This window comes from Danio rerio, chromosome 2, assembly GCF_049306965.1.
Source record: "Danio rerio strain Tuebingen ecotype United States chromosome 2, GRCz12tu, whole genome shotgun sequence".
NCBI lineage: Eukaryota > Metazoa > Chordata > Actinopteri > Cypriniformes > Danionidae > Danio > Danio rerio.
Window position 1 is genome coordinate 19482501 of NC_133177.1, and position 12677 is coordinate 19495177.

Sequence of the window (12677 nt, forward strand, 5' to 3'; positions counted from 1 at the left end):
AATTTAAATTCAATTTAGCCGTTTTATTTTAGAGGTTTAGTAAAGAACACAGAAATATACAGAATCCTAAGACCAAACAAGGGTTAATACTCAACTCGACATTATTGACAGTGGTATTAAAACGATCATCACCTAACATGAAGAAATGATATTTCAGTATGACTTACCTGGTAACTGTTTGAGTTTATTCTCGTTAGTGAGCTCCACATCATCCTTGTGTGTGCAAAGCCTGGTTGCTAAGATACCATCCCTCTCAATGCAGTGATTGGCACTTTTCAGTAGCTGTGCTGTAACTTCCTCTGTTACTCTACAGGACAGAGAATCACTGTTACGGTGGATCAACAAGTCGACCAGCTGAGTCAATTCACAACTTCAATGATTACAAGATGTAGTTTGAAAAGTTTCTCAAACCAGCTTAAATAAAGAATAAAAAAATAAATAAAATAAAATAAAAATAAAAAATAAAAAAACACATGCCACCTACAAGAACCACCTTGGGTCATAAAAAATAATCTGACCCTGAACCAACTGTCGGAGCCAGTGACTCACTCTGTGCGGCCATGTAAAGAGCTCAGTACCTGCCCACTCTCACAGCCTGGAGGAGAGAAATGAAGGTCTTGTCTGTTTGTCTGCGCACTTCCATCAGCTCCATGTTCATGTGGATACACTTCCGCCAACTTCGCGACTGCAGGCACAAAACAAAAATCATCTCATTACCTACACATAAATAAACCAACATTGTGTAGGTTGCTAAATTTCTATTTTATTCTTAAAAAGGGAGATTTGCCCTCAAAACACTCCACATTTACGCACCCTCTTTCTTCTATTGAATAAAAGATATTTTGATGAAAACATGCAAGAATTGACTTTTATTGTAGGAAAAGCGCATACTATGGAAGCCAATAACTACAGGTTTCCAGCTTTCTTCAATATAGCTTTTTTTTGTGTTCAACAGGAGAAAGAAACTCAGACTTTGAGCAAGTGAAGGACGGGTATGACAAAATTCTCAATTTAAAGTCAATGTTTTAAAAAGGGATGCCTATGTGGTGTCCATAAATTAAATTGACAACTTTTTAAAACACGTATATATAGAAAGCATATTAAAAGGAAGTTGAGAATCTATATGAATTTTTCAAATAATCTTTGGCAAAATAAAAATGTTGAAAAACAGGTGTAAATGTATTATTCAGCATAATGTTTATTTAAAACATTACACTTTTTTTTTTTCAGACATGTACTTATTAAAATATATGGTAGAAGAACTGATAATAATAAACTATTAAAAACTTGAATTGGTAAAACTAAGTGGATTGGAGGATTTTTAAATTAGGATTTTAAAAGCAAAAAAGTAATTTATTTATACACGCACACACAGTATAATTAATTATTGACTGGTGCAGACCACAAAATATATCAGTCATATTTAAAACAAGAAATATTTCACAACATAACAGAATGATTTCCAGATAATTGTCTGTTATGTCAATATAATTGTCTGCTATGTCATGAAATGCCTCGTTTTAAATAAGACTGACATATTGACTGGTGCATGAATTGTTACAGTGTGACATTTTAGTTTATTAATCATGGGGAGAGTCATTATTTTTGCACCGAAAAACACTTTCTTATATATAAAAATATTGAAAGCTACATTACATCTGATGATGTTTAGGAATCCTTTTTATATTGACCCAGACATAGATATCAAGAAATGAAAATGGTCACTCACTTTTAAAGAAATTGCTCAAAGTTTGTGAACATCTCTATTTTTACTTTGTAAAGACAAGTCTTGTGTTTGGAAGACAAGTAAAAGTCCATTTTAGGGTAAAATGTATCTTGATGCCTAGTCATGTCATGCCTGAATGAAGAAGGTAGTACCTGGAAACAGAAGTTAGCTTTCTCCTTTCCTTTTGTTACAGGTGGAAGTTGAAGAAAGTCTCCACACACTATCAGTTGAATGCCTCCAAATGGCTCTGTGGATCTTCTGATGGACCTATAAAAATAAACTGGTGAGCAATTCCATGCAAATATCAACCTTGCCATAAAAAAGGCAAAATATTGAAATCATTTCTGCGTTTTTTGTATAAGCAAGTACTTTACATTGCTTTAAAAGTACTCGATTGTCTCTGTTGAGGTTTTCAAACTATTATATTTGGTTGAGCAAATACACATTTTCACTACAAAAATTCCATGACTTTTCCAGATATTCAAGTCAATTTTCATGACCTAATGTTTCATGTAATGTCTTTGTATTTGTGGTAAATCATAAGAACAACAATAAACGTTTACATTTATCACAACATATCATAAAACGCGCAACAATCTCTTTAGTTTCAATTTATTTTTATATCTATGTAACAGATGATGCTTACGCAGCACTAATTATGTGAGACCATGTTTTTCACCTAGGAAAGCAGTAAAAACAAATCACCTCCATTCCAGTATACAGATAGGTCTCAAAGTAATTTTAGATTAGCTAAATAATTTGTTAAAACTACTTCTATTGTAAAACCGTGATCACACTGCACTTTTTGTTCCACAGACTTTCATTCATAGGCGTGCAAATGCGACAGACCAGAAAAGCAAGCACGTGCGTTTTGCATTTCACTGCATTCGAAAGTTCAAACTTGGTGAACTCTGACCTGTGAAAAATCGCATCAGGTGATTGCGTTAGAGCAATAGAAAATATGGAGCAATCACTCACTTTTATTAACGTCTAATCATACGGTTTAATACCAGCCCTTTTCACAGCACCGTGTAACAGAATTTCACAAGCTCAAGTGTGACCACAGCTCAAGCCGTTTTGGACAAAAACGTCTGCTTAATGACTAATGTAAAAGTAACTTCCATGACTTTTCCAAAACCTTGAGGGTTTTTCTGTTTTTCCAAAACTTTTCCAGGCCTGGAAAATACAATGTCAAAATTCTATGACTTTTGCAGGTTTTTATGACCATATGAACTCTGAAATCTGTCACATCCATAATAAAGCTTTTTCCTCATAAATTAAAAGAAAAAGTAAAAATAAATGCATAACGCATGTTATTTTCCTCATTTAATGCATAGAAAATGTTTACAGACTGACATTTTTCTGTTCCCATAAAGCTATGTTAATTGTTTTGGTAAATAAAAACAGATGTTTCAATACAAATATTAACATATACTTGCTCTGTGACTTTATGTTTTGGATGTGACATTTGCACCACTGCAAATGTCACATCCATAATGCTGGAATTGCTCAGGTACAATATTGCAACTCTAACCTAAAGTTGACATTTTTTAGAGTTTTTTTTTCCTTCAGAAAGAGTAATACAAAACATTCATTAGTCTGGGAGATTTGAGAATAAATGGAATGGTATCGGTACATTCTGTTTCCTATCCCAAACCAGAGTCAAACATTCAAATGCAATCTGGCATTTATTAGCCCAAAATCTAGAGCGACAAATTCAGATTCAACTAATTACATTAAAGGGCACCTATGGTGAAAAATCTACTTTTCAAGCTGTTTGGACAGACATCCGTGCAAGTATAGTGTATAGACCAGGGGTCACCAACCCGGTTCCTGGAGACCTACCCTTCTGCACATTTCAGTTGCAACCCTGACTAAACACACCTGTTTGTAATTATTAAGTGCTGCTTTAGGTACTATCAATTGGTTCAGGTGTGTTTGATCAGAGTTGGGACTGAATTCTACAGGAAGGTAGCTCTCCAGGAACAGGGTTGGTGATCCCTGGTATAGACCATCATATTGTGGTGATATAAACACACCCAGTACTTTTTTTCAATTTAACAACATAGACCTGAATTTAAACTGGCACACTTAGAAGAACCATATTATTAATATTAAACCATAAAAACGGGTAAACTATGTGCCCTTTAATCAAAGTCACTAAAGCATTAAAAAACAACACCTCAAAAAAAAAAAAAAAAAAAAAAAAAAATCAGACCCCTTATCTTAGTAATTGATATTTTTAAATAGAATTATCCATCTGTGAAAAAAGTGTGCTGAATTACCCATCATGAAGAGCGTTTTTTTTTTTGTGACAGAGGATGGGGTTGCATTTTTTTTTACCTGGCTATGGCTTCTAGTTTGTCAAAGAACTCAGCCTCAACCATTGAGATCTCATCAATAATGAGGTGTTTGCAGGATGTCCAGTGTCGCAGTACCCCGGGGCGCTGAGCGAGCTCAATACACTGTTCAAGAGGTGCAGAACCCGACCCAATACCTAAAAACAAGACACAAAAATAACAACAGAAATAGATTTGAGAAATTTATTGACCACATGACATGTCAAAAGTTTGTTTTGAGATATGCATGCAATATGATGAAATGAATAACCTCTCCATTGTTTTGATGCTTTGTTAGGATAGGACAATAGAAGTCTGAGGGCTCAAAAAAAAAAAAAGTCTTTAAAATGGTCTAAAAGCGCTTCGCAAAGCACAATCCTATGCAAAGTTTAAGTTGATATTGTTATGGTAGGAGAAAACTTACAAAATATTTTCATGAAACATGATCTTTATTTAACATTCTATAAATTTTTAAGCACAAAATAAATGTTTGCCAAAATATACTCATGCAACAATACTTTTTGTAGTCTCATGTCACATTTCAGAAAAATGACCACACCACTGAAATAAACCCAGTCACCTAAGATTATGGTTGAGGTGAAAAATAGATCTTCATTAAATACTGTTAAATTACCATCATTAAATTACACAAGCTTTCTAAGCTAAGCTGATATTAATTATCAATTAATATATTTTATATATTATTAAATTACTATCAGCTTTCCTAATAAACCAATAAATAAAATAAATAGTCAGTTATGTAAATGTTTCTAACCTGCAAAACTGTGCAATGTTGTCCCTCCTATGTGACAAGCTGCGACACCAGTGCTCGCTGTTGCATATGTGCTTTTTGGAGGCAGAGAGCCAACAATCCTTTTAAGCAAGAATGACTTCCCTGTACCTATAAAATAAAGCCATGAAGAATGGTGTTTAAAGTAACAGATTTTTTTTTAATAAAATAAATTTTAAAAAGACCTGAGAACATGATAAAAAGGAACAAATAAAAAAAATTAATTTAAAGTGAAGATTATTACCTGCACTGCCCGTGAAAAACACATTTTTGCCACTCAAGACGGCATTGAGAACTGCAGTTTGTTCTTTGCTGAGCTTTTGTGCAACAGGCAAAACCAAGACAGGCTTCTTATTGGGGTGAAGTGCTTTAACCTGAAATTAATACAAGAGACAAATGAATTAACAATCATGCTAAATACTTTCCCAGTGTTAACGTAGATTCAGAATCAGGGAACTCAATGTTTTTTGTTTTGAGGGACAACAAAAACATGCTACATAATTATTATTTCTAGTGTCCTACTGGGATTTTTCATGTGTGAAGAGACAAATACCAATCCATTTTCTACCAAGCAAAAAGGAAGGCATTTCAAAAATTGACTATACAAAGCATTTGATTTTGCATTTGTTAGTGTTTTCTTTAATATGATGGCTCTCACATACATTGCCACTCTAAAACTCAAATTATCTTGCACATTAATCTTTGAAATTTTGCAAACAGCTATATTACACGACAAAACATGTCTGATTCATATATAACATTAAAAAAATAATAATAAGTTAAAGGATATTTCACCCAAAAATGAAAATCCTGCAATTATTTACTTTTAATCTGTTGAACACGAAATATGATCATTTGAAAAATGTTTGAAACCTGTAACCATTCACTTCGACAATTTTTTTTTCCTTCTACGGATGTCTCAAGAGTACCTTTTTATTTATTTATTTTTTTTTTAATTCTTTAGGGCAGTGCACAAGCACAGTAAAAGCCATGGAAAATGACAAGACCTTTAAGGTGGGAGAGATCAAAATACACCAAAAAAATGTGACCCTGGACCACAAAACCAAGTTGCACAGGTTTATTTGTAGGAATAGCCAACAATTCAGATATGTTAATAACCATTTTTATTATTAAATAAATATTATTTTCATAAAGACATTCTGTAAATTTCCCATGTCAATATTTTAAAATTTTATTTGAGCAGTAAAACGCTTTGCTAAGAACTTTATTTGGACAACTTTAAAGTGGATTTTCCCAGTGTCTGGATTTTCCCCTTAACCCTCAGATTCTCCAATATTTGTATCTCTGCCCAATATTGTCCTAACAAACTATATGGACAGCTTATTTATACAGCTTTCACATTATGAGATATGTAACCTTATGACTGTTTTTGTGGTCCAAGCAGGGTAATAAATGTGTAATGCATTAACATGTAGGCATACATTAAAAGATAAACATACCGGGCTAGCATCACAATCAGGTCTAGGCCTTTTCACTTGTTTGCGGTCACCCAGAACTTTATTGGCAGGTCTCTCTGCCAGACATCTGGGCTGCATTGGGGCGTTCACCCTGCTCCTCAGCTCGTTTGCCTTCTCTACATCTTTCAGCTGGAGAGGACTGACCGTCTCAAAGGCTCTAGGAAGACCAGCTCGCAGTTTCTCCCGGTCACTCAAAGGCTTGCTGCTTTGGGACGCCTGATGCTTGATGCTGAGCGTCTTCAGGAACATCTTCAAACGGTCCGGCGGACAATCGGAGACCAGGACCTGCGTGTTCTCCGGGATGAATTTAACAGTGCATTTGCCATCCTTTGCGAAGCGCGTAAAGAGCTGGAAGTCGCGCAGCATGAAGTTTTGAGGAGCTTTGCCGTCGTGGACGCGCAGAATCATCTCCTGAAACTCATTACGCCCTAATGTGACGGTGCCTTTGCGGATGAGCTGCCGTTTGATGGCCTGACCTGCAGGATTCAAACGCTCCACCGCCACTGTGCACTGAAGCTCGGCTGGCTCCATCTGCCCCAGCATCTTCCCTTCAATAGAAACACAAAAGCAGCTTAAAGCACTTAGTAGAGTAGTGTACGCTTTAAATGGATAACTTAGTTCGCCCAGCAATGACAATTTACACTATTTACTCTCTCTCTGAAGTGTGCCCCAAACTTCATGAGATTTTTTATTCTGTTTAACACAAAAGGTAATTTGTGAGGAAAACCAAAAACCTGTAAATGTTGTCTTCTATATAGGAATAAACATGGTTGTCATTTGTTTCCAACTTTTTTTCAGAAGAAAAAAACTCAAAGTTTATAAACAAGTAAAGGGTGACTAAATACTACAATTTTCACTTAGAGTAAACCGTCTCCTTAATACGTCATTTTAAAAACAATGACTTTCTCTCAACGATAGTCTGGTTTAAGGATTTCAGCAAATAGTACATTAACAATATAGACAAAAAGGCTTTTTACGTCGTAACTGTAACAGTACGCTAATCTAAAAAGTGAACTAACTTATATGTAAAGATCGTAAAAATACAGACATTACACAAGTAAGTATATCTTACTTAAAACAATAATACAGAAGACTGACTCACCTTTCTCCTGCGCTGTTTAAACAGCGAGTCACACAGGACCAGCTGTTCCATTAATGCGATGCTCATGCACGATTTTCAAATAGTTCCGCTTCATCGGGATTGGTGGATAGTGACATACTACAGACCAATCAGAGCGGAGGCATTTAAACAAATATCCAATCAACGTAAGCGGTTCTAGAACGTAAGGAGTAGCTCCGCCTTCGAAGGTTCGCTCCACCAATGAAATAACATTGTTTTTAGTTACGTCACCTTCCTTTTGAGCTTATGGAGTGGAGAGTCTGGTCTCCTCTGTACCGGTTTGCACTTTTTGCTGGCCTTTTGTTTTTTCGTCGTTGTATTGTGTACCATTTTTGACAATGTTTTTTAATTAATAAAGCAGACAGATTTAACTGAACACGATTTATTCACTGTGAACATCTCAAAGATTCTTATTTTCATTCTTTCTTTTTCTTGCTTGCTTTCTTATTGGGAATACATATTTTACATTTTTTACAATACATTTTTTACAATACAGAATATGAATTAGCTACATTGTCAATGAAAAAAAAAGATACAAGAAAGAGAAAAAAAGAAAGAAATAGAAAGAAAGAACATAATAATAAAGAACATAATAAAACTTTATAATAAAAAGTTTACATATATTGTAAGACATTTATGAATCAATTACAGTATATAAATTAAATTTATTACAAAATGAAATGGTTCTGTTTGCTTTCTTATTTTCAGATAATGAAATAAAATGTACATAATGACAACATTTTTGCAAAAAACAGGAAAATATTGATATTAGTAAATTTATATTTGTGGATATGAAATTTACAAAGACAATAAATAAAATGTACAACAAAACAAGCATTTTTTTTTTAGTAGAGACACATTCCTATTAACCAAAATAATTTCTTTAAAAATAACAGAAACCTCATTTTGTTTATTATCATTAATAAATAAGCCAATATGTTTCCAAAATTATACAACATAATCACAATCCCAAAACAAAAGAAAAGCAGTTTCAGCATGAAATTGAAAAAAATTAACATTTTATATCATTATTAGAATTTTCCGAAAATTTATTAATGGGAGACACACTTAAACATTTAAACACTTAAACATTTAAAACACTTTGACCTTAAACTTTGACCTTATTGGTGAGGAAAATTTTTTGTTGCAAAGACCATTTCAAATCCCTCTTTGTATTAATTCAATAAGAGATTACAGGGGACAATGTAAACACCTTTTCAATAAAAAGAGATCTAATTTTGTAACATATCAAGAGAACTTTTGGTATACATTTACATAATGTTTATTAAAATTTGCCAAAAGAATACTTATTATAGAGAGAGAGAGAGAGAGAGAGAGAGAGAGAGAGAGAGAGAGAGAGAGAGAGAGAGAGAGAGAGAGCGAGAGAGAGTAGTTAAAGATAGTTAAAATCCTGATTGAGCAAGTCTAATATTTATTTACACAGTTTTTGATACAGTCTTAAATATTGATGACCAGATTTCTGTGTCCCAAAACTTCATTACACATTGTAAAAGTTCCATTCAATTTTATCAGGTTGTCCCAATATGCACAGATTATGCTAACAAATTTAGGAATTAAAGATGAAAAAAAAAAAAACAATTACAATATCATAAAACATCAAGAATTGTGTTGTTTAAGCTCATTTTACATTAATTGAACAAACAAGCAGCACCATATTTTTCAAGTGTATTGGCGGATGAGCAAATCATACTGTACAACTTTATAAATGATATTACACAAATGAATACAAATTAACTGAATGAAAATTTATTTAAAAGGAATTGCCCTATAGCATTAAAAGCTCATGTGTGGTTTAAGAAATGAAAATTATGTTTGTATATTTTTATATAAAAAAAACAACAACTACTCAGGAACAAGACAACAAAATAATTAGGACTATCCGCACAGAACAGAGACATCTGGTCATCCCATTTTATAAAGTTACATGTTTACGTTTATAGGCTACAGGTCAGCTTTAGGGTAAAATAGAGTAAATGAAATACTTAGAAATATTACTTGAACATCAGCTATTAAAAAATATTGTAAATTAACTTTTCAACACAGATTTTACTAGAACTCTTATGCATTTCAACAATAAAAACCCAGCAGCTAACAGCAATGTTAAAAGTACTTTTTTCTTTATTTATGCATGAAAATGATACATTTTAAACTGTTATTGAGATCTCCCAATGCTTTTGTTGCCCAATATCATTGTGACTGCTGCAGCCACGGTACTAGCAAAGTTCCTTGATTACTTTGCCACAATGAGAGTATGCTATATTGACCTTGAATATAGCAACTTTTAATTTTCCTAGTATGCAATGTGAAACCTAAACCCTAAGAGGGAAAAATATCAAAAATCTGCAAGATGCTAATGGTGTTATCCAATTCAATGATCTATGCTAATCTAAGCTGAAAGTGCTCCCTGACCAGGAGATTGGATCGGATTTCAAATAGTTTTTTTTTATTTAGTTTTTTGTTAGTTTGACGTATATTAAGATTACTAACAAAAAATAAACGTTCATTGTGTTTTTGACATCAATGTGTAATTTTTACAGTATATCCTTTTGACTAGTCAATTGACATCACATCGATTTGCATTTTTGACGTGGTCTTTTTATGTTGTTTTAACATCAAGATGGCCGCTGGGCAGTTGTCTAGTTGAAACCTACTGAGGGAAAATAAATACTATAATTTGTATAGAGTGGAGCACATGAATCATCTGAAAAACCTGGTAATAGACATACATTCTAAAGGTTCTGAGTCTTCGTTACCCAAAGTTTGGTCAAATATTGACACGCCCAATGTTGGGTCAATCAATATTTTTCTATTAAAATTAAATGCTATATATTTTTTAACCAAACAGTTGAGTTTGTTCATTTTTGCTGAATGGACGCAAAAAGGTGAAACTACTAATTCATTAAAACTTTCCCAAAAGTGGAGTGCACCTTTAACCAACTTCAATCAATTTCAACATTCTTTTTTTTTAATTATACAAGGTTTACTTTTTTGTTAGTTTGACTAATGTGTATTGAGATTACTAGTTCAGTTTATTAAATAAGAAATAAGCAGCAACAATTTTTACAGTTCAATCTAATGCCGCTTTCCACTGCACACGACATTTGGACACGACTGTCGGAATACGCCCCTTTGTGGCAGTTGCACAGAATTTTCAGTGTTGTCGTGCACCATGGGAGAGAAGCTGATTCTCATGATGTCCGAATAAAGTGCAAAAAGGGCCTTAATTCTCTGTGCATTCACCATGGTTGAATGAATTAATTAATTAATACTAGAAACTCATAAACATTGTGGATTAAATATGGAGAAAACATTTAAAATAAAATATTACTCATTTATTAATAGAAATGCTTTTATAATATAGAAAAAAAAATAGATTAAAAATATAACTGCGACGCAGTGGCACAGTAGGTAGTGCTGTCGCCTCACAGCAAGAAGGTCGCTGAGTCACTGATTCGAATCTCGGCTCAGTTGGCGTTTCTGTCTGGAGTATGCATGTTCTCCCTGCGTTTGCGTGAGTTTCCTCCGGGTGCTCCAGTTTCCCCCACAGTCCAAAGACATGTACAGGTGAATTGGGTAGGCTAAATTGTCCGTAGTGTGTATATGATTGATCGTGTGTGGATGTTTCCCAGAGATGGGTTGCAGCTGGAAGGGCATACGCTGCGTGAAACATGCTGAATAAGTTGGCGGTTCATTCTGCTGTGGCGACCCCGGATTAACAAAGGGACTAAGCCGACAAGAAAATGAATGAATGGGCTGTCGCCTCACAGCAAGAAGGTCGATGGTTCGAGCCTCGGCTGAGTCAGTTGGCGTTTCTGTGTGGAGTTTGCATGTTCTCCCTGCATTTGTGTGGGTTTCCTCCGGGTGCTCTGGTTTCCCCCAAAGACATGCAGTACAGGTGAATTGGGTAGGATAAATTGTCCGTAGTGTATGAGTGTGAGTGAGTGTTTATGGATGTTTCCCAGAGATGGGTTGCGGATGGAAGGGCAACCACTGCATAAAAACATGTGCAGGATAAGTTGACGGTTCATTCTGCTGTGCCGACCACGGATGAATAAAGGGACTAAGCCGAAAAGAAAATGAATGAATGAATGAAAATAAGGGATAAAATTCTATTTCTCATTTCGCTCGCACGGACCTGCTTGGACAACACTGGAATACATCACATCCAGTCGACTGGTAACATACGGTCTAGTCGCAGGAATTCAAATATTTCTAAGAATCCGCAGCTCAAATCGGATCCGAATTTTTCTCATACAGAGATGATTGAAACTCCACGCAGCTCCCGGACTACACTCCATTGAAAATTAATGACATTCTGTCTGTCGCTTGTTATTTGTCGTGTGAGTGGAAAAGCAGCTTAAGAGTATCAAACTTTTAAAAACTTAGTCCCTTATGAGGGGTCTCCACAGCTTAATGAACCGCCATCTTATCCAGCATATGTTTTATGCAGCGATGCTTTTTTATCTGCAACCCAGTGCTGGGAAACACCCACTCTCACATTCGCACAAACACTCATAAGCTACTGCCAATTTAGTTTATTCAATTCACTTATAGCGCATGTGTTTAGACTGTGGGGGAAACCGAGTACCAGGAGGAAACCCACACCAACATGGGAGAACAAGCAAACTTCCTGGTAGAAATGCCAACTGGTCCAGCCGGGACTTGAACCAGTGACCTTCCTGCTGTGAGTACTAACCACCGAGCCACCATGCCACCCTCTTGCATTTTTAAATTTCAAAAATAAAATAAAAAAAAAACAATAGTGTACACACTTGTGATGTTCTTTGCTCACAAATGTGCTAGTCAAATTTTTCTTTTTTTTTTTTTACTGCATTTGCCTTGATTATTTTGTCAAACACTTTTCTACACTGTAAACCATTTAATAACATAAAGTCAAGACAACAAACTTATTAAACCTGAACTCATTTTGATAGGCTAATCAGCTATCAACAAAAACTTTTTAGTTACACAAAGTTTAACTTAATATTTTCAATCAGTTTGATTCAGATTTTTTTACAGTGAACAGCTTATATTGACCTTATTCTAAAATGCAGAAGTGCGCCTGTTTTCGCGATTGTCTTAGAACTTCCGTTTCAGTCGCCTATGGGAGAAATGACAAGGAATAATAAACGGCAAAAAACGGTCAAACTACTTGCTCTACAAACAAGTGTTTGCATGACTATACAGACCAAGTAGAATAACA

General features: G+C 34.6%; 1 protein-coding gene across 3 annotated transcripts in view; it reads right to left on the minus strand.

Annotated features, from left to right (window-relative positions):
* pif1 (PIF1 5'-to-3' DNA helicase homolog (S. cerevisiae)) overlaps nt 1-7501 on the minus strand; it is a 19349-nt gene extending 11848 nt beyond the window's left edge. The window contains exons 1-8 of one of the 3 annotated variants that reach the window (XR_012385199.1): nt 7436-7484; nt 6316-6881; nt 5100-5229; nt 4841-4966; nt 4070-4223; nt 1879-1993; nt 579-685; nt 168-307 (exon numbers count right to left, since the gene is read on the minus strand). Coding sequence is in view for 2 of the 3 variants with exons in the window: in NM_198807.1 (NP_942102.1) it covers nt 168-307; nt 579-685; nt 1879-1993; nt 4070-4223; nt 4841-4966; nt 5100-5229; nt 6316-6876 (1333 nt within the window). In the remaining variant the exon portion in view is untranslated. 3 annotated transcript variants of the gene reach the window in all.
* Nucleotides 7502-12677: the final 5176 nt, after the last annotated feature.